This window comes from Zalophus californianus, chromosome 3 (assembly GCF_009762305.2).
Source record: "Zalophus californianus isolate mZalCal1 chromosome 3, mZalCal1.pri.v2, whole genome shotgun sequence".
Lineage (NCBI taxonomy): Eukaryota > Metazoa > Chordata > Mammalia > Carnivora > Otariidae > Zalophus > Zalophus californianus.
This window is the reverse complement of record NC_045597.1, coordinates 14,059,191-14,082,362: the sequence shown is the minus strand read 5'-3', so window position 1 is coordinate 14,082,362 and position 23,172 is coordinate 14,059,191. Positions and strand designations below refer to the sequence as shown.

Genomic DNA, 23,172 nt, shown 5'->3' with positions numbered 1-23,172 from the left:
ACTATGTCACCATTAGAGAAAAGGCAATTATCAAAAGCCATTTCATATCAAAGCTCAGAGGGGTTTCCTGAGTTTGTACAAAGATGATTTTGATATTTTAATGAATCTGACAGAACGTTTTGGGAGCACTTCTATTCTCTTCCCATTTTTGCCTGAGGTAGGGGTGATAGGTGCTATTCTCTTCTGCCAGAGCTTTGGAGAAAGCGGACTTTCCAGTTTGTCCTTATTTGCTGAAACCTCCTTTTCTGCCCACGTACCACAATAGATTCTACCCCTGTCTTCTGGCTTAACGGAGAATTAAAGTACCCTCCTTCATTGCAAGCGTCTTTTGTGGTGTAGGCTGCAAACATCAACGCCATAAAGCTCTCAGCATGAGCCAAAAACCTCCAGGACTAATGTAGCAACTTCTCCCCTGGCCCCAGGAAAGGGTCACTGCTTTTTAACTTTTGTGTTATCAGCCTCCTTGGCTGTTTTGGGGGCGCATGATGTGGTGGAAGGAGGCAGACAGCCTTTAAAATGCATTGGAGGTCAATGTATTCCATTATATACACAATGCTTCAAATTCAGTTTTAACCTTTGATGGAATGTGCAGTGTTGGGATTTTTTATGCTAGAGCAGACACGGGAAATCACAGGTGCAACTCATTTTGTTTTTGTTTGTTTGTTTGTTTGTTTGTTTTGACTTATAATCACTGCAGGCCCCTAGAATTTTTATAGGAAATTCTCTCTTTAACTTGAGTATAAAGTGTCAGAAGTCTGTAGCTTGTCTCTGTAATGGACATTAATAGGTAATATTGATTTGTGGAAATTAATTAGTAGAAAAACAGTTTTCAGCCCTTCCCTAGTGTTTGGAAAGATTTGAGAGCCCTCTTGTGGCCGTAATAAACCGAAACTGAAAGCTGATGAAACGCTTTTAGCTGGGTTTTGTGTTGATTTTTTTTTTCTTTCTCTCTTTTTGGTTACATTTGTTTGCCTGCGTTATGGTTTTGAATCGCTTTTCATTGGAGATTAACATCAGCATATTTCACATCATGTCAGTGGAAGACTCAGGGATGGGAGCGGTGTCAATTTTTAAAAGACAGACTACTCCTTTTTTTCCCTGATTATTAAACCCAGATTCTTACCACCAAGAGAAATAACAAATGCAGAGGAGGTATGTTGAGCGAAGTTCACAGAGCAAGGACATTACAGTTGCATTCTTCTTCTTCTTTTTTTTTTTTATCTTAAGGGATGCATCCTCTTATTTTTAATCCAGGTATTGACTGCAACAAAGGTAACGCTAACTCTAGCAGCCCCAAGCTACATTTATTTTGAACGTCTTAAAGATTATTTTCTCTGATTTACATATAGCAGAGTAAAGTGGGAAAATAAATGTCCTTATTTGAGTGTTTTTAAATCTCTAAGAAATGCACATTGAAAGCTATTACCTCTCGGATGCTTCAATCACGCCTGAAGAAATATATTTGCAACTTAAGGTCACTGTGCTCCACACTTGAATTGATGAAGGGAGCACCCAAGGCAAAGTTTAGACAGAACGAATTGATTTTTTTTTCCTGGGAGACTTAAATTATCATGCATATATTTTTCTCAATTTCTGTCATTGCTTTATTAATTAGGCAAAATTACAGCAGTGCTTTAGAGCCCACTGCAGCTGGAAGACCCCATGGAGTGTCCACGTGATAAGCTGGGCTTCTAGAAGGAGCTCAGGCTGTTATTGTGAATAAGCGGATTTTGAAGAGTACCTGATGAGGGCTCCATGTTACTTCCAGCATAATTTGGTTTCTCCTAGATTAGTTTGTGGAGTGACAATGGCATCCAGTCACAAATGAATCACTAGCCCTGCCTATTGTTCCTAACACAGAGGAAAATGTCATGTACGTGCATAGAAGAAGGAAAAGAGAAGAAGAAATGAGAGCAGAACCTCCTGATGTTTGGACCTAGATAGGACATGGGAGAGTTAAAGATGGTGTCTGGTCTGTTTCCCTTTCAATGCTCAGGTGTAATTAGCAGGAGCGGCAGTTACATTGCCTGGTCAGGACTGAGAGAGGTAACACTGGCTGGGAGGAGAGGTGATGCTGGCCAGGAGGGGAGGCTGAGCGGCAATCATTTTGTTCTGTAAGAGCAGTGCCATATTTCCGGCTCTAACTCCATCTCTCTTGGTCTTTGTTAATATGGAACTTTGGCAGTGTTCGAGATCCTTTAAAGAGTATGCATAAAAGGCTTACAAGGGTTGTATAAAGGGACCCAGGTTCCATCTTGAATAAGCTCCGGCTGGCCAAAAAGTAGATAATTTGAACATCAAGTAAGTATAATGACTGCAATGTATTGAAACTCACTGCGGTTAGATTCACAAGCTAATAATGATATAAAAACAAACAAAGGACATCAACATAAAGCTCCCCCGGGGGATTCTAGGAAAGCGGTCTATGATTTTGAAAACCAGGAAATAACATGAGTAAACATTCATCTACCTTTCCTCCCTACAGTTACTATACCTTGGGGGATCAAATAGTGGATAAGGGGAAGTTTCTCCTTATAGAAGCATTGCAGCTAACAAATGAAGCAGAAATGATGGAATTAGAAGATCACCATCTTGCAATCCTTTAATGATCACCTCCTAATGATCTACTGGCATCACAGAAAGAGAGACCACCACGCATTATGTGCCTCCAGACTGAGGTCCACAACACTGCTTCCTTAGAAATACCAGTCTATTATTTCAGAATGATTTTTTTTCCTACAACTTTAACTATTACCTGAAGGTATATCCATATTCTGGCATTTCTGGCTGTTTCATCTGGGTCCCCCTTTTCCGTGCGTTTCAAGGAGAAAATGAGCTAATACGCAAATCAATGAAAACTCCAAGCTATAGAATAATGTGCAAATTCCATGGTTTCTTTCCAACTTGACTAAGTTGAAGCAAAACACAACAGTGTGGGATCATCAGAGAAGGCTACATAGTCAATGCCTTGGGGCATTGACTGACGACACAAGACCTTTACATCCCAACATGTAATTACATCCTGTTACATCCACAAGACCATTACATCCCAAGAACCTAGCACAGTGTTTGGCATGAAAGACATAATCAAAAACTATTTTTAAATCAACAAAGCAATGAATAGAGTGGCTGGAGAAGAAGAGAAAGAGAAGTCTCACTGCCTCTGTCTCTGAGTTCTTTTACCTCCGGAGGGATCATCCTTTCGTATCCCCAGGTGTCAGTCTCCTCATTGGTAAAATTCTGCTATGATATTGTCTTTTCCTGATGATCAAATGAAATAAAGGATGAGGCAAGTATTTTGAAAACTGTAAGCATGTTCACAAATAGGAAAGCATTCTCATTTTTTTTTGTTATTAACACAGCTTGTTTAATACTTAAAACGTCACCGTTTTGGGGTTGTTTCTGAGGCTCTGATAATCACGGAGGAAGGACAGTTATTGAAGGTGAGGGTGTGCATGCATGTGGAGGTGCTGCTATGCATCACATTATTCAGGCAACTCTATGAAGTAAGCATCTATACCCTGGCTATTTCGATGAGGAAACCAGGGCTCCCAGAGGTCATGTCAGCTAACCAGGTCACATGAAGAGTGAGGTGGATCCAAAATTGAAATCCAGATCTTTCCGACTTCAAACCTATTCTCTTTCCACTGCACCTTAAGTGAAGTTTCCAGCATGCTTGAAAGTATGTGCTCTTGCCATGTCCAAATGAGTAGAGCTTGACTTGCATTTTCTCGAATCTGCTCTTCCGAAATAAAAGCCAACTGCGGGATTCAGCAACCTCCTTTGAACACACGTCTGAGATTTCATAGCATTGTGTTCAAAAAAAGACTTATTTTAAAGCCAAAAAGAGAATTATGGCATTGCATGAGCTCTGGCTTATCTGAATTCTCTTGGGCCGCAATTTCCAACCATCCATTATTGTCCTGAGCTTACTACAGTTTTTGGCTTCTAGATTCCTCAGGAGTGTTAAAAAGGGAGGCAGCTGCCCTGCAGTCTTTCCCACTAGTCTCTGTAGCTCAAGTGCAAATCTGTTATGCAGTTTCGTGTGCGTGCTGAGGTCAGGAGAATTGTTTCTGAAGTGCTAAGCTGTGACTATGTAGAGGACCCTCTGGACCCATATACTCCAGACGTTGAGAGAAGCCCTCTGCCCTCCCCAACCCTACAGTGTGCTGCCTCACCCTCATTTCCTGCTGCCCACCCCACCCCACCCCCAGGTAACCACAAACCCCTCACCCCAAGATGCTCATTTTGCTTCTAGAGCTTTGAATTCAACAAAGCCTGGACCACTGTAGCATTAAGTCACAAACTGCATCTCTAAGACAGCGTGACTCCTACAAGAAGACCATCAGAACTCTCTTTATGAGATCTTTGTGAAATTACAGACATCATCTAAAAGCCTGTGAAACTCAAAGGGTTATTTTGTTGACTAAATTGGTTAATGCAAGTACAGCATTTAATAATTGTATCGGGACATAGATGACACTCAATAAATGTTAGCCATTATACTGCTATTAATACCAATTTTTGTTCCACTTGGAACTTTGCATGTTTTAAGTTAGCTTGCTCCTTCATCATTGCTTGAGGGATGAGCTCCAAGTCACTCTTTCTTTGAGAACTGGCAAGGAATGGAATCAAGTGGGGATCTCTCTGGTATTTCGTGAAATATCCTAAAATGATTGCCAAGTCCTGATAGCAGAATCTAGGAAAATCCTAACTCAGAAGAATCTTTTATGGAACAGCACAGCAAAATCTGGACAGAGATGACTTTTTTTTTAAGTTCCTGAGATATTTTAGGAAAATCTATATCAAAGCTGTCAGATATAAACCTAAATATTGAAGCACATGCCTTGCTCTTAAACGTCCTGATTTACTTCTTTTCCTTTCCAAATTGGCTAGAGCAAAACAATTGCAATGGAAACACCTCGTTGCTTCTACCCTGTGTAATTCTCACATTTGTTAAAAGCAGCGTCTGGGAAATTAGCTAAGAAGAGAGCCCAGCTGAACACGCGTGGCCCTGATAACACAATCTGAGTGTTCTATCTGGTGTTCTGCTTTGCCCGGCTGGGATCAGAGCTGCAAGTGAGACGGAATTGGGGCTTATCTCACTCTGGGGCGGCTCCAGGCTTCAGGCGGATGCCCACATGCATAAACGACAGCTCTGCAGAGCAGAGAGCCTTGAGCCGCAGAAATCCCAGCAAGGCAGTGCAAAGCAGGGCGCCTCTGAACCAAATAATCACGGAAGTCCCTGAATAATGCATGAGAGCAGGACCCTCCCTGGCACATTTGGAACTGTACTGCAAGGAACTGTACTCAGCAAGATAGCAAAAGCCAGGCCCTGGAACATGCACCCCCTGAAATTTATTCTTGCAACAACCACTTGGGGGAAAGTGAAAGCCAGTATGACAACCACCTGAAAATCGTGGCATTTTAGTGAGTCTGGGGCTCCTAGGGTTCATGTCAGTATAAAGCAGCAACGTGATAGGATTTAAAATTTTATCTTATTGATAAATGCTACCTCTTCCTCCAGGAAGGTTGGAGGGTGGGCTGATTGTCGCTGCGAAATGACCAGTATGATTCAGAAGCCGCTTATTTCACATTTTGGTTTGGTTGTTTTGGTAGGCTGTGCGGCTTCCCATAATTAAAGTTAGTTGACATCTAAAAATTGCAGAAACGCTGCCTCTCGGGAGGCTGTTTCTTGGAGAACTGGCCCTGATATAATCGGTGAGGAAGCTCCATCTTTCTGATCCAGATGTTGGCTTTCATATAGCTGCAGTAGTGATGAGTGGGATTTGATGCCACAAAGGTCTTGTCTCTCGTTTGATAGTCCAGCTTCTCATTAAGTACAAAATAAACAAATCTTTTTGGAAGACTGTTCCTACACCACCGTGTCACAGCCCTCCCCCCCGCCCCCCGCCCCGGCGGTCCTTGATCATACGTCTTAGATTGCTGTTCTTGGCAGGGCACCTGCCCGGTCCAATCGGGAGGGAGGAGAGCCAGGAGCCTGCTGCATAGCCCTGCCTCATGTCCAGGTAGCCTCCTGATGGCAGGCCCCACCGAATGGCCCTGTCCTCTCCTATGCTAATGATGGTCAGCTATAGTTTGGCATTATGACTGTGAAATGGGGGCAATTCTCTTGACTCGAAATTCTACTCCCAGCAATTTAGTCCTTGCATAAATATTTATGGTTTAGGAGAGTCACCAGATTATTGTTTACAGTGTCCTCCTTCAAACAGAATCAGCCTAATTGTCCCAAACTGGGAGATTAGTCACATAAATTATGGTACATCTATAACTGGAATATTATACTCTTAGAGAAGAACATTAAATAAAACAGAAAAAGTGCTCACTCTGTAGTTTTGACTTACAAATACAGGTTAAAAATAAAATGTTCCTTTATGATCTCAAATCTCTAAAGGAAGAAATAGGTATTTAACTGTGGTTATCTCGGACTGGAGTGATTATAATTTTAATGTTTTTTTCTTTCTTGGTGTTCTGCATTGCTCATATTTTCCATAGTGACAATGTATTGTGTTTCTAACTGGGGGGAGGGGGAAATCACAGATTTAAAAAAAAAAAAAAAGCCAGACCAACTACATCTAAAAGTATTCTCCCTCTAAAGTTATCAGGTATGCCGGCAAAAAAAGGAACGAGAAGCGTCTCTCCTCCTGAGGGAAGCACTGCGGGCTATGAGCATTCCTTCCCCCTCTATCTTAGCGATTGAAAAGAGTCAAGATCTCAGGGTAGTACATAAAATAAAAATGCCTTTGCTAGAAGGGTCTGGCTGCTTTGTAAGTGGCTGGGAGGGGGGAGTGGCGGCCGCGTGGGGCTGGGGGATGCGTGGCTTCTGTTTGAAGTAAGATAACCACCCACGTGTGCATGTCTCCATTTTCTCATCACAATACTGGACATCCTTAGAAGCAGTCACTCTGACACACACCATTATCAGACGCCGAAAGTTCTTTATTACCATACTTAACAATCATAGTTCCCAATTTCCCATTTGCTTAGAACATCATTCTTAAATTCGTTAATTTGTTTTCAAGGCTTGAATAAGAGACCTTTTCATCACCGTGTCAAAGGGCAGCCTGATTGCCAAGCTCTAACTGCCACATTGCCCCCTATCAGATACAGGATAGCGCCGATAATACTCTACAGAGATAATGAAGAATGGATAGCCCATAATGAGTGTGAGGCTCTAAAGAGAGTCAAGAAATTAATTCCAACCTGAGCATTTGGAAAATGACTCCAGCACACAGTACAGCGGGGCAGAGGGGGGGCTAAGTTTCACTCTTTGAAAATGCACACATCAGCTTGTGTTTAAGATGTACACCGTTAAATGTCTGAACTACTCCATGGGAGGACCAAAGATCTCCATCAGATGACCCCCAAGTCTACCTTACAACTGCTCACAATGTTCTTTGTGAGATACTGAGCTTTGGCAAAACTTGATTATCTAGGGAAAACTCCATGGAAAGTCTGCGGGGCAAGAGGAAGGTGGAGAAATTGATTATTTCCCATACATTTCACAAGGTCTAGGCTAAAAGAAACCGTTAGCCTGGACAACTTTTGTTGGTTAAGGCAGCAAGTTCAGTTTCCTGGGGACATGACTATCAGAATCCCTAAAATAGTAGCTGATAAAATATTTATTCATTCCACAAACACTGAACAACAGACCATCCCTGTTGTATAAGGTCATGCATTGCTCTGGGGGATAATGACTAAGGCATGAGGCCTGTTCAAGGGATAGGACAGTCACCAGTCACTGCAATAGAGATAAAACACGAGTGGCACAGGTTTCAGGGGAATAGAAATCCCTTCCTCAAAGGACATCACAGAAGGTTGGCTGGAGGAGTTTCTACTTGAGCCGGTTTTTCTGAATGCACAGAACCGTGGACCTTGATGATACTAAACTTTGTTGCTTGATTTAACGAGGGTTAGACTAGTGGTGGAAGGAATACATTTTTTACATGTCCCTTGTGAGCGTGGCATTTTGTAGGCTCTTCCAGATGTGTTTTCATTGGCTAGGCAAGTGATAACCTCATAAAAGTGAATCTTTTTTGAATCACCACAGGCAGGGTGATTCCAGAGACATGCACTCCTCATTCCACCATTTTGACGAACATACTAGCTCTGTCTTCCTTTTTTTTTTTTTTAAGATTTTATTTATTTGACAGAGCACAAGCAGAGGGAGAGAGAGGGAGAAGCAGGCTCCCTGCTGAGCAAGGAGCCTGATGTGGGACTCGATCCCAGGACCCTGGGATCATGACCCGGGCCGAAGGCAGCCGCTTAACCGACTGAGCCACCCAGGCGTCCCCTAGCTCTGTCTTCTTTCACTGAGGAATTGAGAAGGAAGGATTAGGTAGAAGGAAAGAAGAAAATACAGAGGAGGAAAAGGTAGTTTGGAGAAAGCTGGCAATGCGGAAATGGGGAGGGAACAATGACACATGGGTGCATGATATGAATCTGTCCCTGATTTCTTCCTTGTTAATACCAGTGGTTCTGGGCTCTTCCCCACTGGCCCTTCACCACAGCTACCAAATGTCTGTCCTGGCTCTGCCTACTTTGTCCATCCTGAACCCTGTTGCCTAATGATCAAATCAACACTTTTCCCATTTTAGCAATTGACAGTTGTTCAGAGCCCATGACTCCTTGGGGCCAGCATGCTCTTCTCACGTATGCCCTCCTACCATCCATTCATTTATTAAGCAAACATTTTGTGAAATGCACAACATGAACTTCCTGGTCTAATTAGACCACTCTGCTCTCTGTACATTCTTAACTCTTTCTCTTCAGTGTTGCTTGTCCACTCCTTACCTCCGTAGCTTGCTACCCAGTGTCTTTTTCTAATCTACCATCCTTACACCCACAATACCTGAGGGCATTTTATTCTTTTTTTTTTTTTAATGTTCTCCACATTTGCTAGAGCAGATCCTTACACATAACAAGCCCTCGATAAGCATGTGTTAATTCAATGGCTTGCTAATTAAAGAAATGAGCAATTATACAATAAACTGCTTGGTGAAATACAGGTTCTTGAAGCAGTAGGGAAGAAAACTAGTAAACTTAACATTTTTAAAAAGCCACCTCATCGCTCCTAATTACCTGTTGTTTGAAACACTCTACTTTTTACCCAAAATCTGTGTTGAGTGTCTCCTTCTCTGCGTGTGGACCATCACAATCAAATGATGGATACGTTCGTAGATTATGTCTCTTTCTACTCTTTTCACACATTTTAGACAGTCAAAAATAATATCAGATCAGTTTTAGGAAAGGACAGAAAGTATTTATCAAAGGCAAAATTGGGGGCACCTGGGTGGCTTAGTCATTAAGGGTCTGCCTTCAGCTCAGGTCATGATCCCAGGGTCCTGGGATCGAGCCCTGCATTGGGCTCCTTGCTCAGCAGGAAGCCTGCTTCTCCCTCTCCCACTCCCCCTGCTTGTGTTCCCTCTCTCGCTGTGTCTCTCTCTGTCAAATAAATAAATAAAATCTTTTAAAAAAAAGGCAAAAGTAACCTTAGTCATTAAAATACATTTATCTTCTATGATGATCATCTCTTTCATGGAGCATTGGGTGTTGAACTTCTGCCATGAGTATGACTTTGGGTGAAGTGTTCTGGGACCTGAGGCCTGAGTCCAGGTTTCAAAGAGGAGATTTAAGGGTAGAGGTGACCAAGACATTCACATGGAAGTTAAAAGTGCAGCAAGCGATGTAGTAAAACCCTCGAGACTGGAAAAGTCAGGCAAGATGGATAGGAGGCTTGAGTTGGGCCCCAAAAGACCAGGAAGTTTTTCGCAGGAGGCAGATGAGCAAAGGACAAGGCAAAGACGGAGGGAAGGCGGTCATGCCTCTGTGCTGCATTCAGAATTGCACGACATGATTACTTCACAGCAGAGCAAGACACTGAAGCAGCCGTGAAAAAGTGTGTGTTCTGTGCCTCTGAACTTGAGGACGCCGCGATGGCCCCTATGATCATTATCTGTTAAAACGATCATTGAACTAACCAAGGTGCCCTGTTCCCTAATCTTCCTGAGTACACGTGTATTTGCCATCATTACCTTAGGGCCCCAAGAATGACAATTCTAAAGAGCTGCAATTGCCTTACAGACGCCCTTAAATGAATTCACCCAAACTCTCAGTGAAGGAAGTGGCAAACAGCTGACCTGCTGATAGAACACTGTCACCGACAAATAAAGTTATCTGTCTTGGAGATTGCTCTGGTCCCGGGAGATTGGTAGAACATTCCCTTAACATGGTAGTTAGCATTTCTTTCACTGCACCAAAATCCCTGAGTGCTGGCGATCCCCTTGAGGGCAATGTGTTAGTAATCTCTGAGTCCCCGATGCCTCCCCCGGGTGTTTGGCAAACACGATGTTCGATTAACGTTTGCAGAATTAACAAATCCCTTTGCTGGAGAGCTGCTTGTCCTTCTCTGTTTTGTTTTACCGTCCATTGTGCTGTTGAACAAGTAAAGCCTAAAAAGGGAAACTTGCAAATTCCAGTGGTACAGAACCCTCTAAGATTTCTCCCTAGAAACTGAATTGGGTGTTTGGAGAGCAGAAGAAAATGAGTTCGCCTTGTTTCGGAGATTCAAAAACTGGAACAAAGCTCGTGTACAACCACCACCAATGACGTAGCCATCATTTCAATACTGATCTTTGCAGTTTTTTATCTGAAAGTAGAGAAGCAAATGAAAAAAGAAAAAAATAGAAATGAGAAAAGGTGATTCCATGGATCAATTTTACGTGTTTTTGCTTTCTCCAATAGTTGAGTGCTCTTCAACCCTGTTGGCTTATTTTTCCTATTTTTCTAACTTTCTATTTTGCCCCTTTGGCAGGATTTAAACAAATAAACAAAACATACATGAGAATATGTCTGACTAAAGCAATACCCAAATGCTATATGAGCCACTCCATTCCAGAACCACGAGATGGGACGGGTTTGTACTTCATCAATATAAATGTCCCACCAGTACATTTTTGTGTCTTGATGTCAGAGTTTTATTTACAAATTGATCTCTTATCAATTCAATCTCCAGTCATTCAACTGGCTGGTAGACCTTGCAGACATTTGGGACTTATTTTACTCATGTAAGCATCACCCTATGATTTGCCTAGTCATTGTTAAGTGCAATGTTAAATTGAATGACGTTAAATTTGAAACCAATACCATTTTAAGCCACACCAGCTTCAGTCAGCTTTGAGACAAATTTAAGTTTCCAATGGAATGAAAGCCCCAGGAAGTCTATGGCCAATTTTCCCGAGTGAGACAAAAGCCACTAAGCTTCCACGAATAGGTTCCAGGTAAACCCTTACGTCATAAACCATTGTAATTCTTGCCCCTAAGATCCTTCAGCTCTTATGATTATTTTAAAAATCAGGATCGTTTCTAAATCTGAGACACACGAATGAAGTTGAGACTTATCCATTGACCATCATCATCTTTTTTCGTTAAATCCTCTTTTTGTGTTACCTGTTTTGCCCAATTATAGGAAGATTATAAATGTCCCATTTGTGACTCCAGGTAAAGATCTCTCTGATTTAAATTCTTCTGTCTGGATGTGTTTGGCAGCCTTAACCCACCTGAGTTACATCACTATCATCATTCTTGTGTTTCTATATTTATTATGCACTTGCTTGGTGAAATAAAAATCAGTCTCTGCTTGTAAAATTGAAACATGGACAAGTCCTGACATAGGACCAAAGCAAGATTAATAAATGACCTGTCATATAATATTCAACCATAGTAACAGCCACTCCAAACAAAACTTTCCCGTCCACATTTCCTTGTGGAGCCCAGAAGCTGTGTCAGTCCTTTTCTGCCCTCTCTACTGACCTTTCAGGAAATTTCCTTCCACTGATGAAATTGTCATTCCGTCACTACAAAAAACAGAGTAATGTAAAATGATGATTGGCAAAGGCAAGGGCTCAGGCTGGCCTGTCTATGGCCGTCTCAGCACGTTCCTCTTTCTAATTTAAGGAGAAGCTAGCATTTCTTAAGATACTGTAGTTCTCTTAGCACATTTCAAAACGGTCTGGCTAGGCATTCAAAAGAACCGAATATAGCAAATGTAGAGTTTTAAATATTATAGTTCATTGATTCCTTTTTTTTAAAAGCAGCATAAAAAAGCACTACACCCTTAAAGCCCTTCTGTTGGTCATTGCTTTTACTGGGTATTAATTTCTTTTAAAAGTCAGTTTCGCTTGGCCAAGGGAAGCCCCGTGTTCCTTTCACAGCTCTTTAGGATCATGTGTCTGCTCAGGGGACCCCCTCTGCTCAGGGGTCCCTCCTGTGACAGTGGTGGGTGGGCAGCCTGTTCTGTAGGCAGGCTGTTCAAATTAGGAGAAGGATTTTGCTCATTTTAAATCAACAGTTACTTTCCTCTAATGCTTTGTGTTGTGTCTTTACCTGTCGACTTTTCCAACTCTCTTTTTGCCTCTCTACACTTTTCTTGCCCCTTGAAGCCAAAAGCACCCTGATCTTTACTGGATCATCCTGAAGCTAACCATTTAAAAATATATATATATTTCTTTTCAAGGTTCCATTTGATGCCATTAGCTAAGACCTGTGATTACAATAACCACAGCACCTGACAATAGGCATTCAATACATATTAATTATATTTTTGTTTTTAAAATATCAATATTGTGCACAGGAAAGCACAGAGGCATTAAAATCAATAGACCTAGACTCCATTGCAGTTCACGTATTAATTTGTCCTAGGATCTTGGGCTATATTTTCACCTTTCTCAGTCTCTATGTTCTCAGCTTAAAAAAAAAAAAAAAGTAATAATAAAGCCCATTTGACAAAACTGTGCTGAGGATTATCAGTGCTAGTATCATAAAGCACCTATCACAGTTCCCAGTACGTAGTAGGTGCTCAATAAATATCGGTCTCCACACACAACACATCTTCCCCCAACCCCACCTACCTTGTAAGCCAGAACAGCAGTGTAAACAGAAAAGACTAAGGAGGCTTGGCTTCTAGCTTTGCCCTTTTTAGTCCCAAAACCTTGGATAAATCACTTCCCCTCCTCACATGTTTCCTTATCACATAGTCCCACATCTGCTACAAATAAAATATTGGCTGGGGAGTAACTTTCAAAAATCTTGGCGTGTTCTCTTATTGTAAGGTATTATTTCCAGTAGCAATTTATCAATGAATAAACTGCTGAATGAATGAATTGCCCATTGCCCCCACCGCCTCCCTCCCCACACTGGAGCAGGGAGGAAAAATCAACAAATGGTGTTGAAAACCAGTCCACGCATGTTTATGAAAACACGCATATATGGGGGCATTTGCCTGATAGGTGCAAATGCAGGCAACTGCTCTCACCCGAACATTTGGCAGAAGAACCCGTTGACTCAGTGCTGCTATAAACACTATGGAGGTTCAGAATCCCAGTGCTGTCATTGTCAAAGGCTGACACTCTTCCTTCTCATTTCTTCCAGGAATTTCTATTACATCACCATGTTACGGGACCCGGTGTCGCGCTACCTGAGCGAGTGGAAACACGTCCAGAGAGGGGCCACGTGGAAAACCTCCCTCCACATGTGTGATGGGAGAAGCCCCACCCCCGATGAGCTGCCCACCTGCTACCCCGGGGATGACTGGTCTGGGGTCAGCTTGCGGGAGTTCATGGACTGCACCTACAACCTGGCCAACAACCGCCAGGTGCGCATGCTGGCCGACCTCAGCCTGGTGGGCTGCTACAACTTGACTTTCATGAATGAGAGCGAGAGAAACACCATCCTGCTGCAGAGTGCGAAGAACAACCTGAAGAACATGGCCTTCTTTGGGCTTACGGAATTCCAGAGGAAGACACAGTTTCTCTTTGAGAGGACATTCAACCTCAAGTTCATCTCCCCCTTCACGCAGTTCAACATCACGCGGGCTTCCAACGTGGACATCAACGAGGGCGCCCGCCAGCGCATCGAGGAGCTCAACTTCCTGGACATGCAGCTTTACGAGTACGCGAAAGACCTCTTCCAGCAGCGCTACCACCACACCAAGCAGCTAGAGCACCAGAGGGACCGGCAAAAGAGGCGGGAGGAGCGCAGGCTGCAGCGGGAGCATAGGGGCCACCGGTGGCCCAAAGAGGATGGGAACACAGAGGGGGTGGTCACTGAGGACTACAATAGCCAGGTGGTGAGATGGTGACCCCCTGCCCTCTCCTTCCTCAGGAGGGGGAGGATGAGCAGGTGCACTGACCTTCTGTGGCGTTGGTTACCTTGGAGGATGATGGGCCGTTCTAAGGACATCTGGCTGTATGTGGCTTGATTTGGACACCTGCTTCCTCTTTGTCTTCATCCTTATCCAGCTGGAGATGACCTGTCTTCTTCTTTTTTTTTCCTCGACTTTTTTCCATCCATGACATTAAGTAGGGTAGGAATGCATCCAACAGAGACGTCCTTAGGAGGTCAAGGAGGGAAGTACCAGAAAGGAAACTGTTCTTGAAGACATCCTTTGCAGTACCATGGGAACCCACAGAGGCACACATGAAAAGCCAAATTATGGCTTGGATGTTCTGCTGAAACTGGTCTGTTTCACACTGTCTCTGTAATGGAAATATTGGTTCTGTCCAGAGAGAGAGAGAGAGAGAGAGAGAGAGAGAGAAGTCCCTTTCAGGCCTTAGATGAGGTTTAATGCCAACCCTCACTTGAATGTTGGCTCTCATCTTGAACCCTGTTTGAATGTGGTTTAAATCATAAGTCACAGTGTTTTGTTGTTGCAGTTGTTTTTAAACAAGATTACCCTGCTATTGACCATCGCTCAAGACTTACACCCCACAAAGCCCCTGCATCTTAGCAGGGAGCCATGCTTCCTCCCCCATCTTTAAGGGACCAGCTAGTGGAATCGGGACAGGTGTGCCTGGCCCCTGAGAAATGAACATTGGTAGGGGCATTTAGGAGAAAATGTGCTTATTAACTAAGACCTAAGGAGATTACACGTTACCGATTTTATTTTCATTCAAAAAGAATTGACTAATAAATTAAGGGGTGGGGGGAAGCAGGAGGATAACTATATGATGTCTCACATTTCCAAACGGGCTACAGAACTTTTAGCTTTTTTTCTGGGATATTTCTGTTTTACCTCTTTGGAGCAGTCATCTTTGATATGGTACTGCCAAGTTTGAAATTCTGTTATCACAGAGACAAGCAAGTTTAAAAAGAATTTGGCCCGAAGATTAGGAGTTTAGCAGGCCCGTATGCAAAAGATCTTCAGGGTCACTAAATAAGTAACTGCTTTAGGCCAGGAGACGCGGAACTCAATGGGCCGGTTGTCCAAGAGTTGAGACAGACTCTACCTCCCAACACCTTGAATATCTCCAGCCTCGTGACTTTCTTCTCCCCCACTTGATCTTTGCCTGTGGTTCGGCCGTGGCTGCAGCTCGGGCTGGAGGACAGGAAAAGGTGCCTCATTGCCAATTGCGTCTTATTTTCAATTTTTCCCAGTCACGACTACAAGAACACAAAGTCTGTCGAATCATCAGGGGAGAAGTATGGAAAAGGGAATAAAAAAGCCTTGCCTGGCATTCAGGAGCGGGATCAGAGTGGGTAGAAAGTTTCACAACATCGATCTGATCAATCCTATCAAGGAGCTCAAGGCAAAATGAGTGAAACCCCTAAATCAGATTGAAAAGCCTATTTCATTGATATCTAGCATGTTTGATGTTTAAACCAGCCTTACATAAGCCACATCGCAGCCTCCAGAATACTCTCGCTGGGGTTGAGAGTCCATCAACCCACAAGCATTCATGGAGTGCATGCCTGTAGAGAGGGGAGCCCAGGGTCTCCATCAGAGAGAGATTTGGAGAAGCAGCTTCAATTCTTCTCTCATTACCCTTGGCTTCATCTGTCACGTGAGGGAAGGCATTATTGGGGACCTCCCTTGTGTCGCTTGTGTGGGAGGCCCTCTTCATACCTTAAATCTATTCACAACAAGGTAGATAATATTAAGCCCAGTTACGTAGATAAGAAAATTGAAACCCACAGACAATAGGCAGCTTCCTTGTGGATTGTATGCTAGGTCTGGCCGACTGCAGAGTGCAAGCTCTTTTGACTCCATCCTGTTTTTCATGTGGGACAAAAGCTTCCTGCCAGTCATGCAAGAAGCCAGCTATTAGAGTCCAGAAGGCTTTGCCGCTGACCCATGTGTGGGGCACGACTCTGATGACCCTGAGCCGGCCGTGACCCAGAGCCATGCTGCCTTGGGTGAGTCCAGCCCTCTCCACCTCCCTGACCCACCAGCAAGCTGAGAGATTGATGATTTCTTAGGCACTTGTACTTTTTGAGACCTCTATGTTGAAGGGACCAAATCAATATTGCTTGTTAGTGGGTAGAAATTAGACTCACAAAATATTAGCGTTTCCCTTGTCACTGATTTGTTCCTGAGGTTGAGAGGGAAGAGAATACAGCCACTATTCATGAGCAGCTTTCTCTCTCTCGCTCTCTTTGCATTTTGATGTTAGGATCTAATGTTCTGCCTAGAATGGCAGAACTGCAAATTGTCCTTCAGCCAGCCACTGTGACACACACACGCACGCACGCACACGCGCACACACAATAACAATCCAGTGTTTCGTCATGTGGAAAATCAAAACAAGTTAGAAAGCATTTGGGTTGTTTTAAACTCACTTCAAATTTTTTGGCAGGGAATTCATGCATAGCTGAGACTTGGAGGCAGCCTCTGCTAACTTCACACTGCTCCTTAGGCATCTCGGGATTTATATCAAAAGACTTTCCTCGGCCTGCCACTGAAGGCATGATGTATGGTGCTCCACTTGAGACCAGATATCAGGATGTTCACAGGAGAAACCATCTCTTTGTGTTGGCCCGAGGCCAGTGCTGAGCAAATTAAAAAGACCGACGCGGGCTTCCTCCCTCATATCATTTCATTCTAAAGCAGCACGCTTGTCATATCCCTGGGGTCCTATGTTGATAGAAATGAAGAAGTAGGGACACAGTTTGTTCTTCAAAAATTGACTGCACACCTACATGCTGAGTGACGCTCAGAGGAGGGATGCCAACAGAAGACATCTGGGGCTTGGGATCCATGGGGAGTCAGCAGCTTTGAGATCCAAAACCCAATCAATTCCAGATACATTGGTGTTAAGAGCCCAAGAGGAGGGGGAAAAATTTCTCCAGGGACTTCCACATCCTACTGACCCCTACAACTCCCAGGTAGACATTCCTTCCCTTATCTTGACAAGGGCAGCCCCAGATTGGGATGGGGTGACCTTGTGTGCATGTTTGTATGTGTGTTTAAATTACCATCGTGGACATACCATCTCTTCTGTCTCCTTTTAACCTTTTGGCAGCCTATTCTTGGGAACCAGAGAAAACCTGCCCTGAGAATTCTTTGGATACTCCTAATAACTAATAACATTAGTAATCAGTGTTGGGTAACAGCTAAGGATATCATGTGTGCTATGGTTTCTTATCATCTCAAGGAGGTAACTTTTTCATAGTTTAATCAAGGGTTTAAAATATGAGGACTTGTTCAAAAGTCTGAGTAGAGATAGTACTTATATGGGGAAGAAAGTCTACCAGAAGGAGACCTGGCAAGGAGACAAGCATAGATCATTAAAAAACAAACATTCAGTCCATAGGATAGGATTCCCATTTGGCTACTTTAAGAGAGAAACTCAAAATAATAGTGACTTCAATGAGATCAAAAGCCGTTGTCCTCTCATTTAAAAGGCAAACTTGTTGGATAGCTCTGGTGAGTGACATTAAAGAAGTCCAGGCCCCCTTCTGTTGCTCTTTCATACTAACATGTGCCTTCCAACTCGTGGTCCAAAGTGACTGCTGAGGCTCCTGCCATCTCATTTGTATTTCAGACAACCGAGAGGATGGGGAAGGAAGTTGCAGATATCACTTCCACTTACATCTCATGGGCTAGAACCTAGTCATTAGCTACAAGTAAATGCAAAGGAGGCCAGGAAATGTCTTCATTATTGGTTGCCATGTGCCTTGATAAACAGGGGGGGAGGGTTCTATTATTAAAGAAACAATGTAAAAATTAATACTGATAAAACTATCAGTCTCTGACACAAAAGGGAATTGAAAAATATTTCAAGTGCTTTTCACAGTTATCTATTTCATCATACGTTTTGCAAAGGAGAAGATTAAAATTCATAGCTTTGTATAGTACTTAATGTTTTCAAAACATTTGTACATTTAGGATCCCGTTTGATCTTCACTACTTTCTCATGTGTTAGATACATAGGACCTCTATTCATTATCCCACCTGGTAGTTTCCAGTGGAGCTTCAGGGATGTGAAAAGATTTCTCAGTTTGAGTTTATCAACAAGAAAGTTGCTCAGAGCCCCCAGTCTTGACTTCATAGCCTTCCTTATGACTTTATGCTGCTCAGCATCAGTATCAGGATTGGGAATTGCAAGGATATGAAATCTAAGTCTTTACTGATTTATATCTTTCCTTACCTTCTTGTAGAACTGCAGTGACATAGAAGAGGCCAAGGAGACTGGTAGAGTTGGCTCACTACCCCTGCCTCCAATGAGGAATCATCTTGTTAGGAGTGAAATGTCCAAGAGATGGGCAGCGTTTCAGGGGAAACTGTAAAGCACAGAAGCTCCAACACCTCACGCTGGCTGTTCACCCCAGCCAATCCGAAACTGATTCAAGATGAAGGCTGAGGGAATGTGCTCACAACTCCTTAGGGAAGCTCAGTGTCAGAAATATCTCGAATCAGTACCAGCCTGAATAGTGAGATGTAAGGGATGATCAATAGAACCCCTGCTCAAAAAAAAAAAAAAAACTCCCTTCCTCCCTACTTCTTCTCCAGGTCTCTGGAATTTTATCAGCAACTTACTGCTTTGGTTCTTAAAGGTTTTCTTTGGTGTTAAATGAGTCCCTGTGCACCCTGCTCATTTGCCGGAGAGAGGAAGTGCAGGAGTTGCTGTCTTAGGCTAACATCTTCACACAGTTTATCAGATTCCTCTCCCACCATGAGCTCTAGCTGAGAAGAAAGTCCTGTATAATGGGATCATGCAAGGGTGGGGGTTAGAATGTGTAGGGGAAAGTAGAGAGGAAAGTAGGGCTCCTAAAAGGGAAGCAGGTCTTTCAAAGGTGGAAAGATGAGGAATTAAATATGTGTCAGGAAATCCCGAAAAACAAAAAAATGACATACAGTTTCTGTCCTCGAGAACAAGGGCAGACTGGAGACATGTGGACTGTAATTCTTTGGGCCATTTTAAGGAGCTGACAAGGGCATGAGGCTCAGGAAACAGGACCAGAGCATTGGCAGCATTTTAGGGACTGAAGTAAAGGCTGAATGAGTTGGTGGGTTCGGATCCAAGGGAAAGCTGGACTGAGGCAAAGGGTACCCCAGTCTGATCACAGCTGTGTCTCCAAGGCTTTCCTTTCTTGTAATTAGTGTGCCTCCACTGGTCATCAAAACTTCAGCTGAACGTCTTCCGGCTGGGTCTCAGGGCTGGCTGAGTCTGAGGACTCTCCCCCACCCCCCACCAGCCACGGCACCTCTGGGGAGCATGCAGCCTTTCCTTCGCCAAGTCACCTCCTTTAGTCCCTTCCTCCATTTTCTATGAGACATTATCCTGCTATGCTCTCACCATATTCACCTGGACACTTCCGAACTAATTCCCTAAAACTTTGAATGAGCCCTTCTGGGCAAGTGGGCAGGTTCTGAGACCTGTGTGTTTTGTAGCCTCATGGATGGAACGGACGTGGACCCATCACACTGCACACTGACAGAACCAACCTTCCTTGCAGAAGTGCTGAGACTTCCAGACGACTGGCCTTGCCATGAACACCAGCAACATCTGTAAGACAAAAGCCCCAGGACTTCCAGGCAAGGACTCGAGGTAACCTAACAGAACTCCCCATCTGAGAACGCCAAAGCACAGATGTTTCTTAAGCCTGTGTTCTAAGTTGTCTATGGAAAAGACTGCAACAGTCATCCTTTGACGTGTTACACGTTCTGCTGCTCTGTGGGAACTCATCAAAGGGCCAGATGTCAGTGCTGAAAAACCTCAGTTCTTGCCGGGGAACACCGTGTTCTAAGGAAGCAGAGTTTGTGTGATTTAGTTATCGCCATTATTTGCCTTCCACCAACCTCTTACGTTTCTAATTTCTTATGTTTTAATCCTTTTTGTTTGTTTGTTTGTTTGTTTTGCGTGTGTTTTTGTCCCCCCGGAAGTACTTTCTGGGCTCTTTTGCATTCTTTTTCATTTAATGTATCAAAGATGAAACATGTTGGAAAGAAAAATCTAGACTTTTATCTGGTGCCCCACTTTAGATGTAAAGATAGTTATTCAATAGATAGTAAATTATTTCACCTACGAGATATTTCCTTTTGTTTCTGTGCAATAATATGTATGAACTCGGGTACTAGGAGATTGTATTGTGACATTATCAACCCTTATTGCTATTTAAAAAACGATAGTTTGTAGAACTGAGGATCTCCATTGATGTGAAGCACAATTTAATGAATAAGTTAACATATTAAACTGTTGTGATGTCAAGAACAATTGTTTTCCCCCGTGATTTTCTTAGACATTTTTGCAAAATGAGAGAAGTTGGTCAAACACTTTAAGGGATTTATGGAAATTGAATCCTCGGGATCAGCTTTGTCAAACTCTAAAAAAAATCCATGCTTTGGATACAAATGTGGCTATTGGATGTGAAGCTTCAGAAACATAAAGGACAAAGAAAATATAGATTGAAACAATTTAAAATCTCCGAGGCCAGGGAGGATTTCACAGGCTCTCAAACACATAAGCTTCTAGAACGGTGCTTTTCAGTGGCCCTCCTTGTTTTTCGCCCACCTTGGCACATTGAAATTCACTTTGAAAGGTGGGAAAGAAGCCTGGAGAGGAAGGGGGTGGTGGGAGACAAAGCGGGAACTGAAGCAAAGCTGTCTGGCACTGACTCGAAAAGAAAGAAAAGAGCAAAGGAAGGAAAAGAGGGAGAGAGGGGACGGGGAGACAGGGAGACAAAATGGAAGCAAAAAAATACAACAATGGCAACTGCTGTGGGTCTCTCCACAATTTCAAAGTGTAGGGTTGGTCCACATCGATTTTTAAATCAATACCTAGTTCCTATAACAAATGCAAAGAAAGAGAAAATTAGTTTCTAGGAGAGAAAAGTCCCTTCATTCAAAAATCCCTTGAATGGTGGGTGCCTTTTATCATTTTCTGTTTGTTCTGTAGAAGTGGGATTTGTGGATTCCTTCCTTGCTTATAGGTTCGTGAGATTTAAAGCCTTAGAAAAATGTCATTTGACCATGTCCCTCTGACTCATGGGAATCATAGGCAAAGTCACCTTGACTCCAGAGCAATTGCAGTGGCCTTAGGAGAGGCTCCAAAGACAATAGAAGTTAAAGCCAAACACACGAGCACGCATGCGCATGCGCACCCCTACCCCAACCCCCTGCCCCCCGCACAGACGTTTTGCGGGCTTCTGTCTTCCAAGAAAAAAAAAAACAAACATAAGTTGAGAGAACTAAGAAACACTGAAGATTTACTTCTTTCCCCCATTCACCATGAAAATAGTGTTCAAGATAAGACTGGAAATGTCAAAAATATTATTGAAAATCTGCTCTCAATATAGTAAGGTTTCCCTTTCACAGATCAGTTTTCATACAAAATAAATTTGAAAAATAATAGAATCTAATTTAGCATAATTATGTCTTTTATATATGATGTTAATTTTTATGATTACAAAGTAATATGTGACCTTAGATCACTTGAAAAAATGTGAGAAGAAATGCATGTATAAAAGAGCCATATCCTGACATGATTTTGATCTATTTTCTTTCATTTTTTTATGTATTGGCAATTAGAGTAAAATTTTAAGTAACAAATGTTTTAGCGATTTAGAATCAGACAATCTATATAATGGAAATACATATTTTAACCTCTTAATGCCCATTCTTGGAAACACAATTTTAATAGCTGCATGTAATTCTACCGTTCTGATATTTTGGGGGCATTCTTTTCATTTTCAATATTCCCACTGATGTAACTGACACTGAAATGAATATATTTGTACGTAAGTAGCATCTCCGTGAGTGTCTCTGTATACTGGTGGGAGAGAGGATAGTGGACCCTTGATTGTATCTCCCCAACAACTGAGAAAGAAAAAATCTTCAAGATTGTCAAAATTGCATGCATGCAATGAATTGTGGAAAAAATCAAAATGAAAATTATCGACTCAAGGAAAAATACCTATATCTCTCCAGAACCACCTTTCTGGCCCTGGATGGAAGCGCTCATTCCCCAAGAGGCTGGGGAGTGTGGCTGCTGACTGAGAGCTGTCATCTGAGGCTCTCTCGAGGACGTGCCAACCCCCAGGTCATGCCACCTGTCGAGGCCAGTTCATCTCGAGTGACGTGGCTGGGGAGGCCAAGGCCAGGACTTTTAAGTGGGGACTTCTCAGCTCCAAAGCACTCTGTAGGGTCAGCTAAGGATTTCACTGTAATGCGCCTTTCTGCCTCTGCCACTCCTGCTCTCCCCCCCCCCCCGCACCCCCAGGTTGTTCCCAGTCAATTTTCCGCACACACGCCGCCACCGCAGACTCTGCTCTCCCGGCACCGAGATTTGCCCACGCTCTAGCCTCCGGGGCTCTGTTCTAGCTCCCGTCTTCTTTGGAGCTCAGCTGTTTTGAAGAGTTATTCTGGCATATTTTGTCCAACATTTCTACTTGTTTATGGTTGAAAGAGGAATCTGTGTTAGCTCAGTCTGACAAGTTTCTAGAAACAAGTCTGTTCTTAAATTTTTCAATCTCCTTCGCTTCTCTATTTCCATCGCTTTTTCATTATTCACCGCTTCATCACGTTCTATTTTGAAACTCCGGATTTTCACAAATAAACTTTCACTCCCTTTCTGCTTTGGGGGGTTCTCCTCTGTGTTTGCTCAGCCCTTTCATAAACCTCTCTGTTGTAGTCATTCTCTTTAATCATATTTTTTTCTTTTCCGATTAATGCTTATATTTTACTTTATCATTCCACTTCTTAATTTTCAAGTATTAATCTTACATTTAGGCTTGCATTTTTCATCTTAACTTTTTTTATTTATAGTTTTTTTCATTGGTCTAATTTTTTATCTTTTATTTCAAATCCCACCAATTTCATCTAACTCGTACTGCTTCAATTTTCTCCAAAAGTTTATTTCAGTTTGTCATTATTGG

General features: G+C 42.8%; 1 protein-coding gene across 6 annotated transcripts in view; it reads left to right on the top strand.

Moving 5' to 3' along the window:
• The window catches only part of HS6ST3 (heparan sulfate 6-O-sulfotransferase 3), a 642,842-nt gene extending 620,323 nt beyond the window's left edge, over positions 1-22,519 (top strand). The window contains exons 2-3 of one of the 6 annotated variants that reach the window (XR_003519093.2): positions 13,450-14,537; positions 18,457-22,519. Coding sequence is in view for 1 of the 6 variants with exons in the window: in XM_027589280.2 (XP_027445081.2) it covers positions 13,450-14,158 (709 nt within the window). In the remaining 5 variants the exon portion in view is untranslated. Of the gene's footprint in view, positions 1-13,449 lie in introns of all 6 variants that reach the window. The other 5 variants (XR_003519091.2, XR_003519092.2, XR_003519090.2 and 2 more) reach the window with 5 other exon arrangements.
• The last annotated feature ends 653 nt before the right edge of the window (positions 22,520-23,172 follow it).